Genomic DNA, 18340 nt, shown 5'->3' with positions numbered 1-18340 from the left:
ACCAATCACAATACTAGAATCTTGCTCTTATTTTGGATCATAATTATCAGAACTGGAACCATGGCCATCTACAATGGGCTTATCTCGAGTGCTATCTTACACCCTTTGTGAAGCTTTCGTATGAAACTTCACATTCTTACTATGATCTTGCTCATTTCCTGTAGAAACAACAAACTCATTCATTGGGGGAAGCATAGCAGATTCATCAACCGTGGAGGAATTCCAAAAAGCTGAACAAATCTTGTGGAATAACATAAAGAACGACCGAGCATTTATAATAACGAGATGTGAAAGACCATTGGTAGGAAAAATCAAGATAAATTGAGATGCTACTATAGACAAAAATAAGAAGATGAGAGTAGGGATAATAGCCAGAGATCATGAAGAGAAATTGTTGGCATCAATGTACTCCACAAAACCCATATAAATCGGACAGGGGCGGAGCCACCTTCCCCCCCACCCCCCTTTCAAAAAAAAAAAAATTAAAATTTTACTCCCTAAATTTTTTATATTTTTTTTAGTTTTTCCCCCCTAATTTTGTTTCTTCAATTTGGCAACTCCAAATCCCAAATGCTGGCTCTGCCCCTGATATTTGACCAGTCTGTGGCGGAGGCTGTGGCAGCTTGGAAGGTGGTGAAATTTGGTAGAGATTTGGGTTTCCAAAATATTATGATGGATGGATTGGAAATAGTTCTAGCATTGCAGAAATAATGGTGTTGTTGAAGTAGGTATGAGCATTTGATTGATGATGCTAAAATTCTACTGAATAGCTTCCAATCTTGGTCCGTGAGACATATAAAAGGGAATGCTAATGAAGTAGCACATAAATTAGCAAAGATATTTATTTTCAGTCTTTAGATCAAGTTTGGATTGTGGATTTTCTGTATTTATTTTGAATATTGTATTTGCTGAGCAACATGCTTCTTTCTATATTTTAATAAAAATCTCCAAGAAATTTCTTTAAAAAAAAAAAGTTTAAAGATGTTTCATTTAGAATTTTCACCCTTTATTAATATGACTAATAAAAGTGACATATTAGCATGTGAGAAACATATGCTATTAAAACAACATGTGCTTCTCATATGCTATTAAAACCGGTTTGTGAAAAATTTCTGTCCGATTGGATACGATAGGAGAATATATGAGATTGTACATTTGATTATAATTAATTATAATCAAATTAGAATTGAATACATTCAATTATGATTTGATTTGACATTTTTTCATACAATTAGGTCATAGACCGAACTACGTAAATGGGCTAAAAATATTTGATATTATGAATTGGGTTTCCAAAATTCTCACATTTCTCACCCATTTTCGACCAAATGCAAAACAAAACAAAGTATATCATTAAATGGGCCAAAGTAATTCAACCAACACAGGTTTTTCAGTTTAACCTGAGACAAAATAATAATAATAATAATAATAATAATAATAATAATAATAACTAACATAGATAGAGAGCATGATAACTCAAGCATAAAGTTTTGTAGTCTGTTGTAATTTGTTAAGTTAGTTTCTTTCTTTGCTTCTAATCTTTTAACAATATGAAAAAAAAAAAAAAATAATGAAAAAGTTTTGCAGTAAAAACAACCTTCTGATACCGGTGGAGCGGGACGGCACCAATGGGTTTTAGGGGACGCTGGGAGAGAGGAATGGCCAGCTGTTTTGATTTTAAATGCGGGTGGCTAGCCACCCCCGATATATATATATATATATTTTTTAGGTTTTTCCTTTGATTTTTAAATTATTTTAAATTTAATTAAATGATATGTGGCAAGGGTATGATGAGAATATTTCAAAAAGTAGGGCCTTTTTGGCACTTTTTGATAGTTTGGGAGGCTCGAGTGCGACGGCTGGTAGTTTGGGGGTTACTTCCAAAACAACGGATAGTTTGAGGGGCTTAAATGTAATTTTCCTATAAAAAAATAAAAGAAAAGGAATATCAGCAAGAATATACCAATTGAGAGGGCTGTTCACTGGGTGCTCCTGATGGTGTTTATCTTTATTGAATCAAATCGATCCATGAGTATCAAATTTATCTTAGAGCTAAAATCAATGTATCTTTCCATTAAATTTCATATAAATTCTATCAGTTTTTATGACATAGCCTTTTTAAAGTTATAATTTTTATCTTCAAATACAAAACAAAGAGGGGTGATGGGCTCCCCAAGAGTTTTAAATTTCATATCATACAACTCCATTCATCCGTTAAACGAAAAATGTTTTAAATTACAGCTCAAGTTTAGTCCTTGCTAATATTCAAACTTACATATATTTAACAATAATAATAATAATAATAATACATCGTATTTCACTTGTTAGGACTAAGCCAAGAAGCCCATTCCAAGCAATAATTAGCCCAAACCCAAACTAGCCCACCAACTCATTTTGGTAACCACATAAAACGTGTAGCACCTAATGTTTCTTCTTAAATGCCGCCTAACTTGTGACAAAGCAAAGTTTACCGGGACACCCTTTGTCAGAGCTGATGATCTATCACTTACTACACACCACCCAACCGAAGGACGACACCTGACATAATTGTACTAGGAAGGCATTGCCTTCGGCTGAGGGGGGAACACGGTTTAAAAGGAAAAGTAAACACTTCACTCATTAATTCAAAACACACACTAATCTAAAGCTTCTTCCCTTCAAGGAAGAATAATTTTTTCAAGTTTCTTACTGACTTAGACATCGAAGATATTTCTTACTAACTGGCCTTGACAGGCATTTAAGCCACTCTTCTTAGTGTTTGCAAGTTTCCTGCCAACAAGGAAGTAGTCGTGTTGATTTCGGCTTCACCACATATGGTGCATTATAATTTGTTTACAACATATTATAACATACTATATATATATATATATATGTTTGAGATAGTAGTATTTGAGGGTTTTTATGAGCAGCTGTTAGGAGTTAGACTATGATAGTCACATTCGAATGGCCCTCAAGGCCCTTCGAACCAAACCTAGATTGTATGTCTCACTCAAACCAACCTTATCCTTGTTTGAACCAAGGTCTTTAAGAAAAAATGGTGGCCAGTTGTATTTTTTTTTAGGGGTTGGTGCTTGTTTTGAGGTTGTCTTTGTCTTTCATATTTCTTGTTGTGGGATTTTGTGATATAGCTTAAGAGAAATTATTTGAGTCTTCTAGAACTAGTTGTTGAATTTATGAAAAGGTTTTTTTGCCTTTGAGAAGAAGTACTTATTTTTACCTGTGTTTTTTTTTTTCTTTGGATTTTTTTTTTTCATCTTTTGGTAAAGTTCATTATTACACAGACAACCCTAACACCTATTGAACACAAACTTGCATCTTTACCAACGGCCTAAACCTAAATCGTAAACCCTAAACCTTGCATCTACATGATGTCTACCACACATCTCCTTCATACAAATCATATTTTTTTTTTAATTTTTTTTTTTTATTGCAAATATAGTTTTATGATAATATCAAGCTGTAAGCCCCAACAAAACAAACAAAATTAGGGAGAATTAAATAAATAGCTCTGGATAAAAGGAGCAGGTGGCTGAAATTCCACAAGTTTACATAAAATAGAAAACAAAGTTCCGAACCGCTCCCAAACTGTTCCAGGTCTGGATGTGTCCCTCTCCCAGGGAAACCAGGATCTCCCCCAAATCCACCAAGCCCTAGAAGCGTGCTCATCCCATCAATTCCAATTCCAAAATCAGCCCTGGTTGGGGTGGGGGGGGTACATTCCACCACAAGGCCAACAGGAGACATCCCCCAAGAATATATGGGACAAGTAGGAAGATATAATGGGTTTCCAATTGCGTCAATGGTTGTGTTACTTCTTGATGCTTCCCTGGTCTCCAAACTTGAAGAATTACTTGATGAACAACCGTCCAATTTAGACACAAGTTGAGCATCCAGAATCTTTACCAGCTTCTCCAGATTCTTGAACTGCGACGAACAATTATTGGTGCCCCAGGCCCCGTTTTCTACAGCGTAATCTCCAACACTAATTTGTACATGGGCCGGCTCGGCAGCCCCGTCAGCGAGAGCATCGACCACTAACTTATCGTGCATCGCAAGGCACTTCACCAGCACCTTCTTCGAACCCTTCTAAGGGTTCGTGTAAACGAACGCGTACTCCTCGTCTAACTCCTGCCACTTGTCCATGCCCACCTCCTCATCGGTGGACGGAGAGGATAAGGCCGTCTCGGAGAAGGCGGCGGGTCCGGTGGCTGTGAGAATGTAGCCCGAGGCAAGAAAGGAGGCATGTACCGCGAAGGCGATCTTGTCGTGGTTGTTGCGGAAGGACGGCCTCGCTGCCCTGATGATCGCCATGATCCCCGTCTTCTCGTTCGCCATGATCGAATTCGAGGTTTCGAGTTTTTTCTTTTGTTCTTTTCGCTGATGAGGAGGTGCATGTGGAGTTTTGCGCTTGTCAAAGGAAACTTATATAGCAAGCAAAGTCGGTTAAACAAAGAGCCCCAGTTGTACAACACGTTCCAATTCAAATAAGACTATTGGCTATTGCTAATTAATATGCTGTGAAATTATAATCTTTTTATTTTATTCTAAATTGAGTTGGTAACCTGGGAGCCAAGGAGTTCTCTTCTCGCTCAAATTCCTGGACTGACAAGGAAATCCAGATTAATTCGGAGAGAGAGTTGAACTTCTATTATATATATATCCCTCTTCCCGAAAGAAGTTTAGACAAGAGAACCCACAAAAGTAATCCTAGTAAAAAAAGCCAAGAACCATTCGATGGATCCTCCGGCTTATCCTCCTATAATGCCTTACGGTTTCGTAAAAACTTTTCTGGCAGGACTCATTTTTGTGACAGTTGCAGGGATATTTTGCTGGCTTCTTGGCAAGTGCTGCAGCTGCATATGCTCAATATTCAGTGCATTCTTCCATCCTGCAGAGCCAGAGCCAGAGCCAGAGCCAGAGCCAGAGCCAGTGGCAGTGGCAGTGGCAGTGCCGCCAAGAAGAATACAGAGCATCGACATCGATCAACTTATGCCGGTTGTTGTGGTAGAAATTAGCAGCAATGGCAATGAAAAAGCATCAAATAATGGCGGCGGCAGCGAGTGTGCGATTTGCTTGGAAGAATTCGAGGACAGGGAAAGGTGCCGAGTCTTTCCAAAGTGCAACCACCAGTTCCATGTGCTGTGCATTAATGCTTGGCTTTTGCGCCAAAAGCTTACTTGCCCACTTTGCCGTAATTCCCTAAAAGATACAGTATGGGCTCTTCATAGGAAACATGTATCGGTCGTTGTTGCTGTAGATCTAGATGATCGTGTTTAGAAAGATGGATTGATTTTTTGTAAACTTTTTCGTGTGATCAACTATGTATCAGAACAGAATCATTGATAGAACAAATTTGAAAGATAGATTGATTTTGCTAACTTTTATGTGTTTTTCTCTGTCATCTTCTTTGTATCAGAAGATTCAGAACAGACTACACAGTCAGTCATTGATAGAACAACTTTGAAAGAGATGGCTTCTTCTTCTTCTTCTTCTTCTTTTTTTTAATTATTATTATTTTTCCTAAATGAACGGAGTATTTGTATGAGAGATGACCCACAATTTAATTATGTAAGAACTTCAACCATAATTGTCGTCCCAAAAGCTCCGGTAGGAAACAAAAGTGCCGGACTTGGCACTGAAACCACGTTCTTATGCAAGGAAGGATATTTTTTTAATGAATTTTAATTATGTTTAATAAGATGTTGTCTGCAATCAGAGTTTAATAACTTTTTCCTCTCTCTCTCTCTCTCTATTTTTTTTTTTTTTTTTCCCCACCAAATTTATTCTTACATGTCGATTCAGGTCGATTTGCTTAAGTTATGGGTGTAACCCGCATAATTCGTAAAATTTAAATTAGAATTTTTATTTTTTATTTTTATTTTTACAATTAAAAAAAAACCCTAAAAAGACTAAATTTCATGTAAATTCATTTTTATACAAAATTTATTTCAAAATTCATAAATTTATATAAATAATAATAATTATTATTAATTTAAATTCACATAACACGTCGAAATGTGTAGTGTTTGGATCATTTCAATGTGACCTGTTTATTAAATAGGTTATGCAGGTCAGGTCGTATCGAGTTAATCCAATACAACCTATTTATTAAACAAGATAGCGAGTCGTGTCATGTTAGTCGCTAATTTAAATGGTTCGCATAAAAATTAAAAAAATTAACCGATTTAACTAAATAAGCCTGATTTGAGTTTACCCGTAAATCAACTCGACGTGAACCCGCTACGTATAAAACGAATTGGTAGACCTAATCCAACCTCAAATTAGTAGGAAAGCACAAATAATTTGATGTGTTGGAGCTCTAGTATATCTGATGTTCCAGTCTTTCCTTTATACTTATTTATAGGAGATATGTTTCATTTCTACCCTCACCGGCACATGTTTTCTCTCCCCTCCCCCTCTCTCTCTCTCTCTCTCTCGGGCCAGCTGACCATCCTTTTTCACCGGCCCGAATCTCTCCCAGTCATCCGTCCCTCTCTCCCAGCGTCTCCTGAAAATAGCCGACCATTCCCCTCCCGGAGTCCCTTGAAACCCACTGGCACCACCCTCTCCACCGATATCAACAGGTAGTTTTTACTACAAAACTTTGTCAATATTTTTATTTTTTGTTTATTTATTTATTTTTATATTGGTAAAACATTAGAAGCAAAGAAAGATACAAATTACAGCTGCTACAAAACTTTATGCTTGAGTTATCATTTTGTTAGTTATTTTTTTTTTTTTTCGGTTGTAAAAGGTTAAACTGAAAAACCTATGTTGGTCGAATTATTTTGGCCCATTTAATGATATGCTCTGTTTTGTTTTGCATTTGGTCGAAAATGGGTGAGAAAGGTGAGATTTATTTTAGGTCCTTTGTGTTGGTCGAATTATGGTTGTTTAGGAATTTTTATTTTTTATTTATTTTTTCTCTAGTTTTCAGTTGGGTCAGAATGATGGGTTTGTTGATGTTTATGCATTACTCTACGTTTATGAAAAGTTCGGGTTTTGGTGATGCCTATTTAGTTTATGTAGTGAGTTTTGTGAATGATTATTTAGAGTATTAAAAATTTGTGAAATTTAGGTGAAAATGACGTAACAATGTATTTGTTTCTTCTTTGCCTCTATACAAAAGTTGGGAAATTTTGTGGCACGCATGTCATTTATGTGAGGGATTGTTTAAAGATTTGAAAATATGTGAAAATATAATGGAGAGGGCTATGTGATTCCACATTGGCTTTTAAGTTTTTCGGATTTTTGGATTAAGTTGAAAATGTGAGTTACTGTTTGGGTTGTGTTTATTGATTAAAAATTTGGGCTTCTTTAAGTTACTTTTGAGTACAATTTTTAGGATTCAACTTTATAGAATTGATTCTGTTTAATGGAATTTAAATGGTGGATTTCGATTGGTGAGTGATATGTTTGTAGAAGATCAAATATAGTTGACGCAACATAGATGGAGATCATGATAACTCAAGCATAAAGTTTTATAGTATGCTGTATTTTGTTAACTTAGTTTCTTTCTATGTGGCTAATCTTTTACAAATATTTAAACAAAAAAAAAAAAAAAAAAAAACAGTTTGGCAGGAAATAGTACCTTCTGATATAGGTAGAGAGGGACGGCGTTGGCGGGTTTCAGGGGACGCCGAGAGAGAGGAATAGCTGGCTATTTAAGAGACGTTGGGAGAGAGGGATGGCCGGATCTATTTCAGGGGACGCCGGGAGAGGGACGTACGACCGGGAGAGATGCGGGCTGGTGGAGACAGCGCCGGTGAAGGACGGCTGGCTGGCCGGAGAGAGAACATTTACCATGGAGGGGAAGTGAAATTTCCTTTCTCCTTCAACCCATTTTCAGATCCAAAAGAAAAGAGATGAAGAAAAAAGAAGAAAAAAGCCACGTAGCGTGGGTGTAGGAATAACATATCTCATTGGTAGTATTGACTACTGAGAGGGCACAAGAAACCAGTAAGGAAAATAAATGAACCTATTCAACTCCATATGCAGGCTATTGCCCGTGGATCTGCTGCTTCGAAATCTGAATTATCCAGCCTGCTTTTCCAGCCCTGCCATGCCCAAGCAAACAGTTGAGCTGGCATTCATGGCTGGCTTGTTGGGCAAAAGCAAATCCCATTGTATGATTTTCTTTTTTTAATATATTTTGACAATATATATGCACACACTCAAATCCCTTTTATTTTATTATTATTAATATTATTTTTAAATCATAGAAGCAAACTCATCCTTTACTAGGAAAGAAAAGAAAATAAAAAAAACTCAATCCGGAACTGGCATCTGATTCAAAGCTAGGTCTTTCTGCTTTTCTGAGGCCCTTGGAACTGTAGAAGCAACGAGTTAGTGACAACAAATATCGAGCTCAGAGCCATCAGCCCACCTGTCGAACCAAACGTCAGAAGTGATAAGAGACTGATTCTTTCATAGTTTCATTCACATGGAAACAAATAAAATTAAGTATGCCGCATGTAGTAGTAAACTAGTACGTGGTGCTCAAATTTATCCAGGCAAAGGATATATTCTACAAGATGAGCATGGAACATGGTTTTTTCACCATTCCAATAAAAGAAAATGGATTGAATAATCGAATTTTGCGGACCTGATAGTGAAGGTGTCATGGCAAAATCATACTGGGGAAGGAGTACTCCAGCGGCTATGGGAACGGCAACCACATTGTATGCTATCGCCCATGACAAATTTTGGTACACTTTCGACATTGTTGCCCGTGAAAGTTCCAACGCATCTACAACCTGCCAATAAAAGAAGTCAGAAAATAGAAGCATGGAAAACCTAATATAGGCTTTGTTTACTGTATAAAAAGTGACCTATAAATAGTTCAAAAAACTTGCATTAGTTTCTTTGTTCCTTTTTCTTTTGTAATTTCCCAATTTTATGAGAACGCCATTACCATAAAAAGAGAAGATGAAATTTCAATGCATTAGATAGCAGTACTTTCAAATTCAAAAGCTTCAATCTACCACCAAGACATGATAAGCTTTTAAGAATTTTATCCTTTCACTTGCAAATGAGTAACCTTTGCAACAGAAGAGAATATAAAGTGGCTAATTTGTGAATGGAGCATTCAGCCAAGGATAACTATTATAATGGTTTTGTTCATTTGTCAACTTATAGAAGGTTCCTCATCCTTTCTGAAAGGATAGTTTAGTTCCTCAACTCTCATATTGTAACCTTATGCCTCACCAAGAGCTTCTCTCAAGTGACTAACTTGAGATGGCAACAACTTTGCAAACCTAAGCTTTCAGGCATGCAACTACATATCATACATGCTCTCTGAAACTCTGAATGCCAATAGGAGTCATGAATAAAGGTTCATATCTAAAAGATATTGTAATTTTTCCAAAGTTTTCTGGGTTGAATGGTTACTTTGATCATTACTGAACAGAGTAAGAGCTTACAGTGCGGTTTGTATACCATCTTGTGGAGAGAATGAAAATATTGTAATGAATTATATCTTCAATATAAAAGCTATCAAAAAGAATGTTATCTAATATTTTTAGCTTCAAGAACAATCATTATCAAAAAACCATGAGAACACATCATCTAATATTATGTATAACAAAATATCCATCACCCCATATTATTGCCAAGTTAGACTCTGCGATGATCCACAACATTTTTCTTTTTTGTCGGGACAGAGAAATCCCAAGAATGATGAGTTGCATAAAACAAGAAGACGAAATATGTCACACGAGAAATAACATACTTGTGAAAGTTTGTTTCCAAGAAGTACAATGGATGCTGCATCTGATGCGGCGTTCTCTTGTGCTTCAATCTGCAGAGCAATCCCAACATCGGCAAGAGCCAGACAGGGTGCATCATTTATGCCATCACCTACCTTAATAAAACAAGACATATTAGAACAACATCATTTCTACCAAAAGCAATAGCTTTTTAAGGCTCCGTAGTAGGTTGTTTAGAGGTAAGGTATATGCGAATCTTAGTCTGATAGTCATGAGAAAGGTTGGATGCTCAACTGAGGGTACCTCAGAGCTGTTTTGTTTGCATCCATAAAATTTAATGTAAATATCTAATAGAAAAAATCAGAGTCATTAGCATGCTAGGGCCTATTTGACTATTGCAAATTGGCTATGTTCATATAAATTCAAGAGTAAGGGATCTGCTAGAAGATGGTTACCATAGCAACATGATGCCCAGCAGATTTTAGAGTTGATATAACTTCAGATTTCTGCTGTGGAGTCAAGGAAGCATTGATACAATCACTTCCTATTCCAACTGTCTTCGCAATAGTTGCAACTGCCTCTTCCCTGTCTCCTGATACAACAACTGCTTTGATACCCTTCTGCTGGAGCCTTCCCATCAAAGCAGCAATATAAGCACATGAAGCAGGAAATCACGTGATAACAATAGCAAGTCCAAGGCATCAATTCAGCAAATACCATACAAAGAATAGAATACTAGGATTCAATCTATTAGTGAGGAGGCAGTATGGTTTCTTTATGGCGTTCTTCCAATCTTGTTGGGATGTTATTGGATTAGATGTCATTAAAGTCTTTCTTGAGTTTCATCAACGGGGTAAGTTTGAGAAAAGTTTTAATGCTACTTTTATCACTCTTATTCCTAAGAAAGTGAGGGTTGTTGAGGTCAAAAACTTTCGTCCTATTAGTTTGGGGAGTGGCATCTACAAAATTATTGCAAAGACTTGGCGAATAAATTGAAATCTGTTTTGGAGATTATCATTTCAAATACTCAGAATGCTTTTTTAAGAGGTCGTTAGATCCTAGACTTATTCTTATTGCTAGATAGCTGTCTGAAATCAGGTGAGCCGGGAGTTTTGTATAAATTGGATTTAGAGAAGACTTATGATCATGTTAGCTGGCCACATTTACATGTTAAGGAGACGTGGCTTTGGGAAGAAATGGTGGACGTGGATCATGCATTGCATATCCAGAGTTCGGTTTTCCATTCTAATTAATGGCGTCTGTTATGGGCCTACTGGCTGGATCAACTAAGAATACTCTTTGACAGCAGTAGCCCATGGTAGCAGAAGAGAGACAGCCCACCTCATCTATTCACCTACATCTAGAGGGGATATTCACCTAGCTTCTAGAATAAATCCACCTCATCTATGTTATTGCTTTCTCTGTAACGGTGCTCCTAAAGCATCTTTCATTGTATTCCTTTAGTCATATAGGTGGCAGGACAGCTGGCAATCGGTTAGAATATATTCTAACCGATTGGCCTATTAAAGGAAGGAAAAGGATAGACAGCTATGTAGAAGAATCAAGAAGAGTTTCCATTGTATTGAGAGATCGGGCCTCTCTAAGAGCCCTCCTCAATATTCAGTCACTGTTATCCTCATTTTGTTGCCATTTTCACTCTCTTCATAAGAAAACCCCTTACAAGTGGTATCAGAGCCAGTCTTTCTTACCCATCGCTTCTGCCTTCTCTCTCTCTCCCTGCCCAAAATTTTTTTTTTCTCATTTCTCATGGCTGACGGTACTCGTCTTGCCCACCTCACCGATTCCTTAAAAACTTGCCATGACCACATCGCCCAGCAAGAATCCACTAATGTAGCTGTTCAACAACAGCTGACCGAGTTGACAGAAATGTTCCGAACTTTTTTGGCCACTCAGCCCAGACCTCCCCCGAAGCGACCACCACCTGATGAGGCTCCACCATTTCAGCTTCATGTTGCTCCTGGACGTGCTGATCAACCTCCGCATGCTCGTAACGGGCGTGCTGCTCTGGAGGGTCGGGACGACCAACGAGTTCATAGAGACCACCTTCGCCAAGGAGGTCATGATGGTTGGGACATGCGTGATGAGCGCCATTTTCGATTTGAGGATGACTATCCTGAGCATAACCAGGAGGAGCGCTTGTTTCCTGCTCGGCCTTTTCGTCTGGACTTTCCGCGATTTGATGGTGAAAATCCAGCCAATTGGTCTTACAAGGCGAACCAATTCTTTGATTATTATCAAACTCCTCTGTACCAACGTCTCCGCATCGCCTCCTTTCACATGGAGGGGGAAGCGCTTATCTGGTTCCAAGATACAAACGATGCTGGCCAGTTTCCCACTTGGGACGCTTTCCTTCAGTCCCTGCTTACCCGCTTTGGGCCGACGTATGACGACCCGATGGAGTCATTGATGCGTCTTCGTCAAGTCTCCTCTGTATCGGACTATACGTCCCAGTTTGAGGCCCTCTCAAACCGTTTGCGTGGGATTTCTGAATCCAACCGCCTTAGCTGTTTTCTGAGCGGACTCAAGGATGACATCCGTTTGCCGGTCAGGATGCTTCATCCCCCTAACTTGGTGGCAGCATTTGGGTTGGCCAAGTTACAAGAAGAGTACCTTCTCACCTCTCGACGGCCGCTCCGTTCTTCTTCCTCTTCTTACTCTTTTGGCCGTCACCAGTCTTGGGGCCAGTCCAGCAGCTCCCCAGCTACCTCGAGCCCTTCTTTGCCCTCATCCCAGGTTCCATTGGCCTTACCTGCCAAGAGTCCTTCCGGGCTTCCCATCCAGCGCATTTCACCCGCTCAAATGAAAGAACGGCGTGACAGAGGCCTCTGTTACTACTGTGATGATAAATGGTTACCTGGGCATAAATGTAAATCTCCACGGCTATATCTCATGTCTGGATTGACACTTCCTATGGAAGAACCCTCTGAGGATGTTTTTTATGATACAACGGATTTCGTTGATTCTGTTCCTGCATTCGATGTGGTGGAATGCAAGGATCCGGAGATCTCCATCAATGCTATTTCTGGTTCACCAGGTTCCAAGTCCATGCGTGTCCTCGGGGTTTTGCAGTCTCACCCAGTAAGCATCCTTATTGATTCAGGAAGTACTCATAACTTCCTGGATCCATCCATGGCTGCCCGTGTCAACCTCTCAATTATCTCCACTTCCCTGTTGCATGTCAAGATTGCTAATGGAGATACTATTCCATGCTTCGGGCGTGTTTCGGCAGTTTCCTTCAAGGTTCAGGGACACCTTATTTTGGCTGATTTCTACATCATCTCCTTAGGAAGCTGTGACATGGTCCTTGGTGTTCAGTGGTTGCAAACCCTGGGACCCGTTCTTTGGGATTTTTCTTTAATGACTATGCATTACTCATGTGATGGCGTGTCTACCTTGTTGCAAGGGTTAAGCTCTCTCGAGTTAACACTGGAAGAAGGGGGTCATTTTCTTAAACCAGCTGCTTCGGCCAATAAAGGGTTCCTACTTAAACTCATTTCAAGCTCAACAGATCATCCAAAACCCAAGTACCCGCCTGCTCTCCAGTCCCTTCTTCACACATACAAGTCAGCCTTTGCTGAACCCACTGCCTTACCACCTCCTAGATCCCATGACCACAAAATTCCCTTGACAACCTCACATCCAGTCAATGTGCGTGCCTATCGTTACCCTTACTTCCAAAAATCAGAAATCGAAAAACTTATCCAGGAGATGTTGTTGTCTGGTGTCATTCGGCCGAGCCAAAGCCCTTTTTCGGCTCCTGTCCTTTTGGTGCGCAAACCGGATGGTAGTTGGCGGTTATGTGTTGACTACCGGGCACTTAACCACGTTACAGTCAAAGATAAGTTTCCGATTCCCGTCATTGACGAATTGCTTGATGAACTTCAAGGGGCGGTGGTCTTCTCTAAACTGGATTTACGTTCCGGCTATCACCAAATCCGCATGCACTCGGACGATATTCCGAAGACGGCGTTCCGAACCCATGAAGGACATTATGAGTTCCTCGTCATGCCTTTCGGTCTCACAAATGCCCCGGCCACTTTTCAAGGTCTTATGAACGATATATTCAGACCTTACCTCCGCCGTTTTGTGCTCGTCTTCTTCGACGACATTTTGGTATATAGCAGTTCTATGGAGAATCATTTGCTTCATTTGCAGACAGTACTTCAGGTTTTGGTTCAACACCACCTTTTTGCCAAACTTTCAAAATGTAGATTTGCTGAATCTGAAATTGAGTATCTTGGTCACTTGATATCTCATCATGGGGTGCGGGCAGACCCATCTAAATTGGATGCTATGATTTCCTGGCCTCTTCCCCAATCCATTAAAGCTTTACGAGGATTTTTGGGCCTCACCGGTTACTACCGGAAATTCATCCGTAATTATGGGTTGATCGCGGCTCCGTTAACAGCCCTATTGAAGAAAGATTCTTTTGTGTGGACTCCTGCCGCTACTCAGGCTTTCGCAGCCCTCAAAGAAGCGGTCAGCTCCCCACCTGTGCTTCGTCTTCCAGATTTTTCACAACCCTTTCTTATTGAATGCGATGCCAGCGGTTCTGGGTTGGGAGCCGTTTTAATGCAAACTGGTAGGCCTATTGCCTTCCTTAGTAAGTCCTTGAAGGGTCGTGCCCTTTTTCTTTCTACCTATGAGAAAGAGCTGCTTGCCTTGGCCACAGCCGTTAAGAAGTGGCGTCTTTACTTACTCGGGCATTCGTTCACTGTTCGCACCGACCATCAGGCCTTAAAATTCCTTTTAGAACAGCAGGTTGGTACGAGTACGCAGCAGCGTTGGTTGTCCAAGCTTTTGGGGTACGACTTTGTCATTGAGTATAAGCAAGGCCGGGACAACAAAGTAGCCGATGCATTATCAAGGCAGGCTGCCGCATGTGATTCACCTCAGACAGATTTCTCGGTCTCTTTAATTTCCTTTCCTACTCCGGATTGGATATCTGACTTAAAATCTTCTTACAATGATGATCCGAACACTCTGGCAGTATTGGATGAATTGCAGTCAGGAAAAACCAGCTCTGGTCGGTTCACACTTCAACAAGGTCTGCTGCTTTGTAAGGGCAGACTATGGATTGTCAAAGGGTCTCCCTTTCAACATCAAATTTTGGAGTTTCTTCACTCCAACCCAGCAGCTGGACATTCCGGGTACCATAAAACTCTTGCTCCTGCCAAGGTCAATTTTATTTGGCCAGGAATGAAGACTGACATCAAAACCTTTGTCCGAGAGTGCCAGGTCTGCCAGGAAAATAAACATGAGACTGTACTCCCTGCTGGGCTCCTACAACCCTTGCCAATACCTTCTCGGGTTTGGTCGGATATATCGCTGGATTTCATAGAAGGTCTTCCTATTTCTCATGGGTTCTCTGTTATTTTGGTAGTTGTCGACCGCCTATCCAAATATGGCCATTTTCTCCCATTAGATCATCCTTACTCTGCCTCTCGGGTAGCTCACTTGTTTATGACCAACATTTACAAGTTACATGGTATGCCATCTACCATTGTATCCGATAGGGACCCTACCTTCACAAGTTCATTCTGGCGTGAACTCTTCCGTTTGCAGGGTAGCACCTTGTCCTTCAGCTCCTCTTATCACCCTCAATCGGACGGCCAAACCGAGGCCCTTAATAAGTGCCTCGAAACATACCTTCGTTGTTATGCAGGGTCTAAGCCTAAGGCTTGGAGTACTTGGCTACCCCTGGCTGAGTGGTGGTACAACACCAGCCACCACTCTTCTACTGGGTATACTCCTTTTGAAGCTGTCTACGGCTATGCACCACCTTCCCTCCTCTCTTACGTTCCCGGCACTTCAGCAAATTTAGCCGTGGATACTCAGCTACGGGATCGTACTAAGGTGCTTACTCTACTCAAGGAACACTTACATCATGCCCAAAATCGCATGAAAACTTATGCTGACAAACATCGTTCGGATCGTCAATTTAGTATTGGCGATTGGGTGTACTTACGGCTCCAGCCGTACCGGCAGAAATCCCTGGCTCTGCGAAAGAATCTCAAATTATCTCCCAGGTTTTTTGGCCCCTTTAAAGTCCTGGGCAGGGTTGGCACCGTGGCTTACCGTTTGGACCTCCCATCCGAATCACGCCTGCATCCCGTTTTTCATGTTTCGTGCTTCAAGAAGAAACTGGGCCAATCGACCTTCCCATTGTCTTCCTTGCCACCGGTAGACCTCAATGGTGAGATTTACCCTGAACCTGAGCGTATTGTGGATCGACGGATGGTCAAACGCCGTGGCCGTGCAGCAACTGAAGTTTTGGTACGATGGCTTGGTGCTTCGGCTGAAGATGATACTTGGGAGCTTTTGTGGACTTTGCAGGAACGCTACCCGCACCTTGTGGGCAAGGTGCTCTAATGGGGGAGGCCTTGTTATGGGCCTACTGGCTGGATCAACTAAGAATACTCTTTGACAACAGTAGCCCATGGTAGCAGAAGAGAGACAGCCCACCTCATCTATTCACCTACATCTAGAGGGGATATTCACCTAGCTTCTAGAATAAATCCACCTCATCTATGTTATTGCTTTCTCTGTAACGGTGCTCCTAAAGCATCTTTCATTGTATTCCTTTAGTCATATAGGTGGCAGGACAGCTGGCAATCGGTTAGAATATATTCTAACCGATTGGCCTATTAAAGGAAGGAAAAGGATATACAGCTATGTAGAAGAATCAAGAAGAGTTTCCATTGTATTGAGAGATCGGGCCTCTCTAAGAGCCCTCCTCAATATTCAGTCACTGTTATCCTCATTTTGTTGCCATTTTCACTCTCTTCATAAGAAAACCCCTTACAGCGTCCAACAGTTTCTTACAAATAAAAATGGGCTAGCCAAGCTGCTATGAATGTGGGCTTTATCACTGGTTTTTTTATAAGGGCTAGGAATGATGATCTTGTATCTGTATACTATCTCATTTTTTCTGATGATAACCTCATTTTCTGTGGGACTGCTCCATATTACTTTCGATAACCTGAGATGTATTTTATTAAAAAAGCGAAAAGACGCCCTTAAGTACACAGGTAGTATACAAGGGAGCAATCAAACCACCCCAAAAAGAAAGAGACCCAACAAACCCGCGAGACACTAAAAACCCCAAAACCCAAAAGACCTAAGACCCTCTAGGCACTCGACACTACATCATGTGAGCCTTGCTTTTCCGACGCCGGGAGGTTGCATAATCATTGCCATAATTAATGGAGCTTTTCAAATTCAACATCTCCCTCCTACCTTTAGGCCTCGTTTGGTTTGCGGAATGGGTATTCCATTGAGAAATATAATAGTTATTACCAGGAATAAAAGAGAGTGGAATGAAATGATTATTCATAATATTTAGTTTGGTAACAACTCATATACTTGAATTGAAATTCAATCAAAATTACTAAAAAAAACCCCCACATTATATATATTTTTTTAAAAAAAAGAATACAATTTTTTTTTTTTTTTTAAAAAAAAAAAAAACTAACCACGAAATAGCCAGGCCACCCTCAAAATGCTCCGGGGGTCCACCATGAGGCATTCCACCCCCGATGCCATATGTGGCTGGCTGACCTTGGGGTTTCTTTTTCTTTTTGTTTTGTTTTTTTATTTTTTGAGAAGGAAAGAAAGAAAATAAAAAATGGTTTTTTTTTTTTTTTTTTTTTGATGAAAAATACAGTCTATTCTTATTGGAATAACTATTCCACTCATTTTTTAGAGGAATAGATTCTTCTTCATAAGGGAATAATTTTTCCAATGGGAATAACTATTCCAAGGAATAGACCCCTATCAAACATATGAATGACTATTCCTATGCAATAGTCATTCCATTACAGGGGTCTATTTCGTGAACCAAATGAGGCCTTAGTCTTTTGACACACAACCATAGATTCCCAATGAAACTCCTCTTCGCTAACGCTGGCATCCAGGATAGCCAAAAGCGGAAGCTCATCCTCTTCATCGAGTGGATAAACACCCAAATGGAGAGGGGATACTCCATCCTCCCCATCACAGACCTCGCCCTGATCCCACATAACAACCTCCCCAGATGGACCAAAACCTACCGGCCACTTCTGAGACTCGACCAAACAGTTCACCCTAAGGTCCTTACCCTTATTAGCTGATGGAGAGACGCAACGACCCAAAAGAGAGAGAGTCCCTACCACCTCATCTTCCTTAACAATTAGGGTCGACGGCAACACGACCGGCACTTTAGGCGAAACTTGCCTTGCCGGACTCAAGTTGAGAAAACCCCTCCGTAAGAAACCCCTCGCCGGAGGAATTCGCTTAATGACATCCTTCACAGAAGCTGCCTCGTCAACAAGGGGTTGCACCCGAGAGCTTTGCACTAGCTTAGACTCCAAAGGGAGCTCTGACTCAGGAGTGGCACCCGAGATAGGAAAATGTATCACATCAACAAAATCTGATCTCATCGCCGCCACATAATCGGAAAATAAACGCTCATCCATTTTCACAGCTCGACCTTCCCTAGCCTTCCTAAAATACTTCTAAAATGGCTTGAGGTCGATGCCATAAGAAGAGAAAGACGTAGCCTCTCTTCCAACTCAGCAGCCCTTGAGGAAGAACCAACTGGGAAAAGGTGAATCGGAGCTGGAGCATACCCC

The 18340-nt window shown here is 40.4% G+C and overlaps 2 protein-coding genes and 1 pseudogene across 2 annotated transcripts; 1 reads left to right on the top strand and 2 right to left on the bottom strand.

The window, feature by feature from the left end:
- Positions 1-3441: 3441 nt before the first annotated feature.
- On the bottom strand, positions 3442-4335 carry LOC133866141 (probable proteasome inhibitor; annotated as a pseudogene).
- Positions 4336-4734: 399 nt separating this feature from the next.
- On the top strand, positions 4735-5277 carry LOC133866140 (RING-H2 finger protein ATL79-like). The gene has a single exon (XM_062302692.1). The coding sequence runs from the start codon at positions 4735-4737 to the stop codon at positions 5275-5277; it is 543 nt and encodes a 180-aa protein (XP_062158676.1).
- A 2888-nt stretch (positions 5278-8165) lies between these two features.
- Positions 8166-10345, bottom strand: LOC133866139 (copper-transporting ATPase PAA2, chloroplastic-like). Its single transcript, XM_062302691.1, has 4 exons — positions 10163-10345; positions 9731-9862; positions 8606-8756; positions 8166-8386 (listed from the first exon to the last, which is right to left on the bottom strand). Exons 1-4 carry the CDS (start codon positions 10343-10345, stop codon positions 8298-8300), a joined length of 555 nt encoding a protein of 184 aa, XP_062158675.1. The 3' UTR covers positions 8166-8297.
- Between the last annotated feature and the right edge of the window lie 7995 nt (positions 10346-18340).

This window comes from Alnus glutinosa, chromosome 4 (genome assembly GCF_958979055.1).
Source record: "Alnus glutinosa chromosome 4, dhAlnGlut1.1, whole genome shotgun sequence".
NCBI classification, from domain to species: Eukaryota; Viridiplantae; Streptophyta; class Magnoliopsida; order Fagales; family Betulaceae; genus Alnus; species Alnus glutinosa.
The sequence above is the reverse complement of the archived record's forward strand: the minus strand, read 5'-3'. Positions and strand labels throughout refer to the sequence as shown.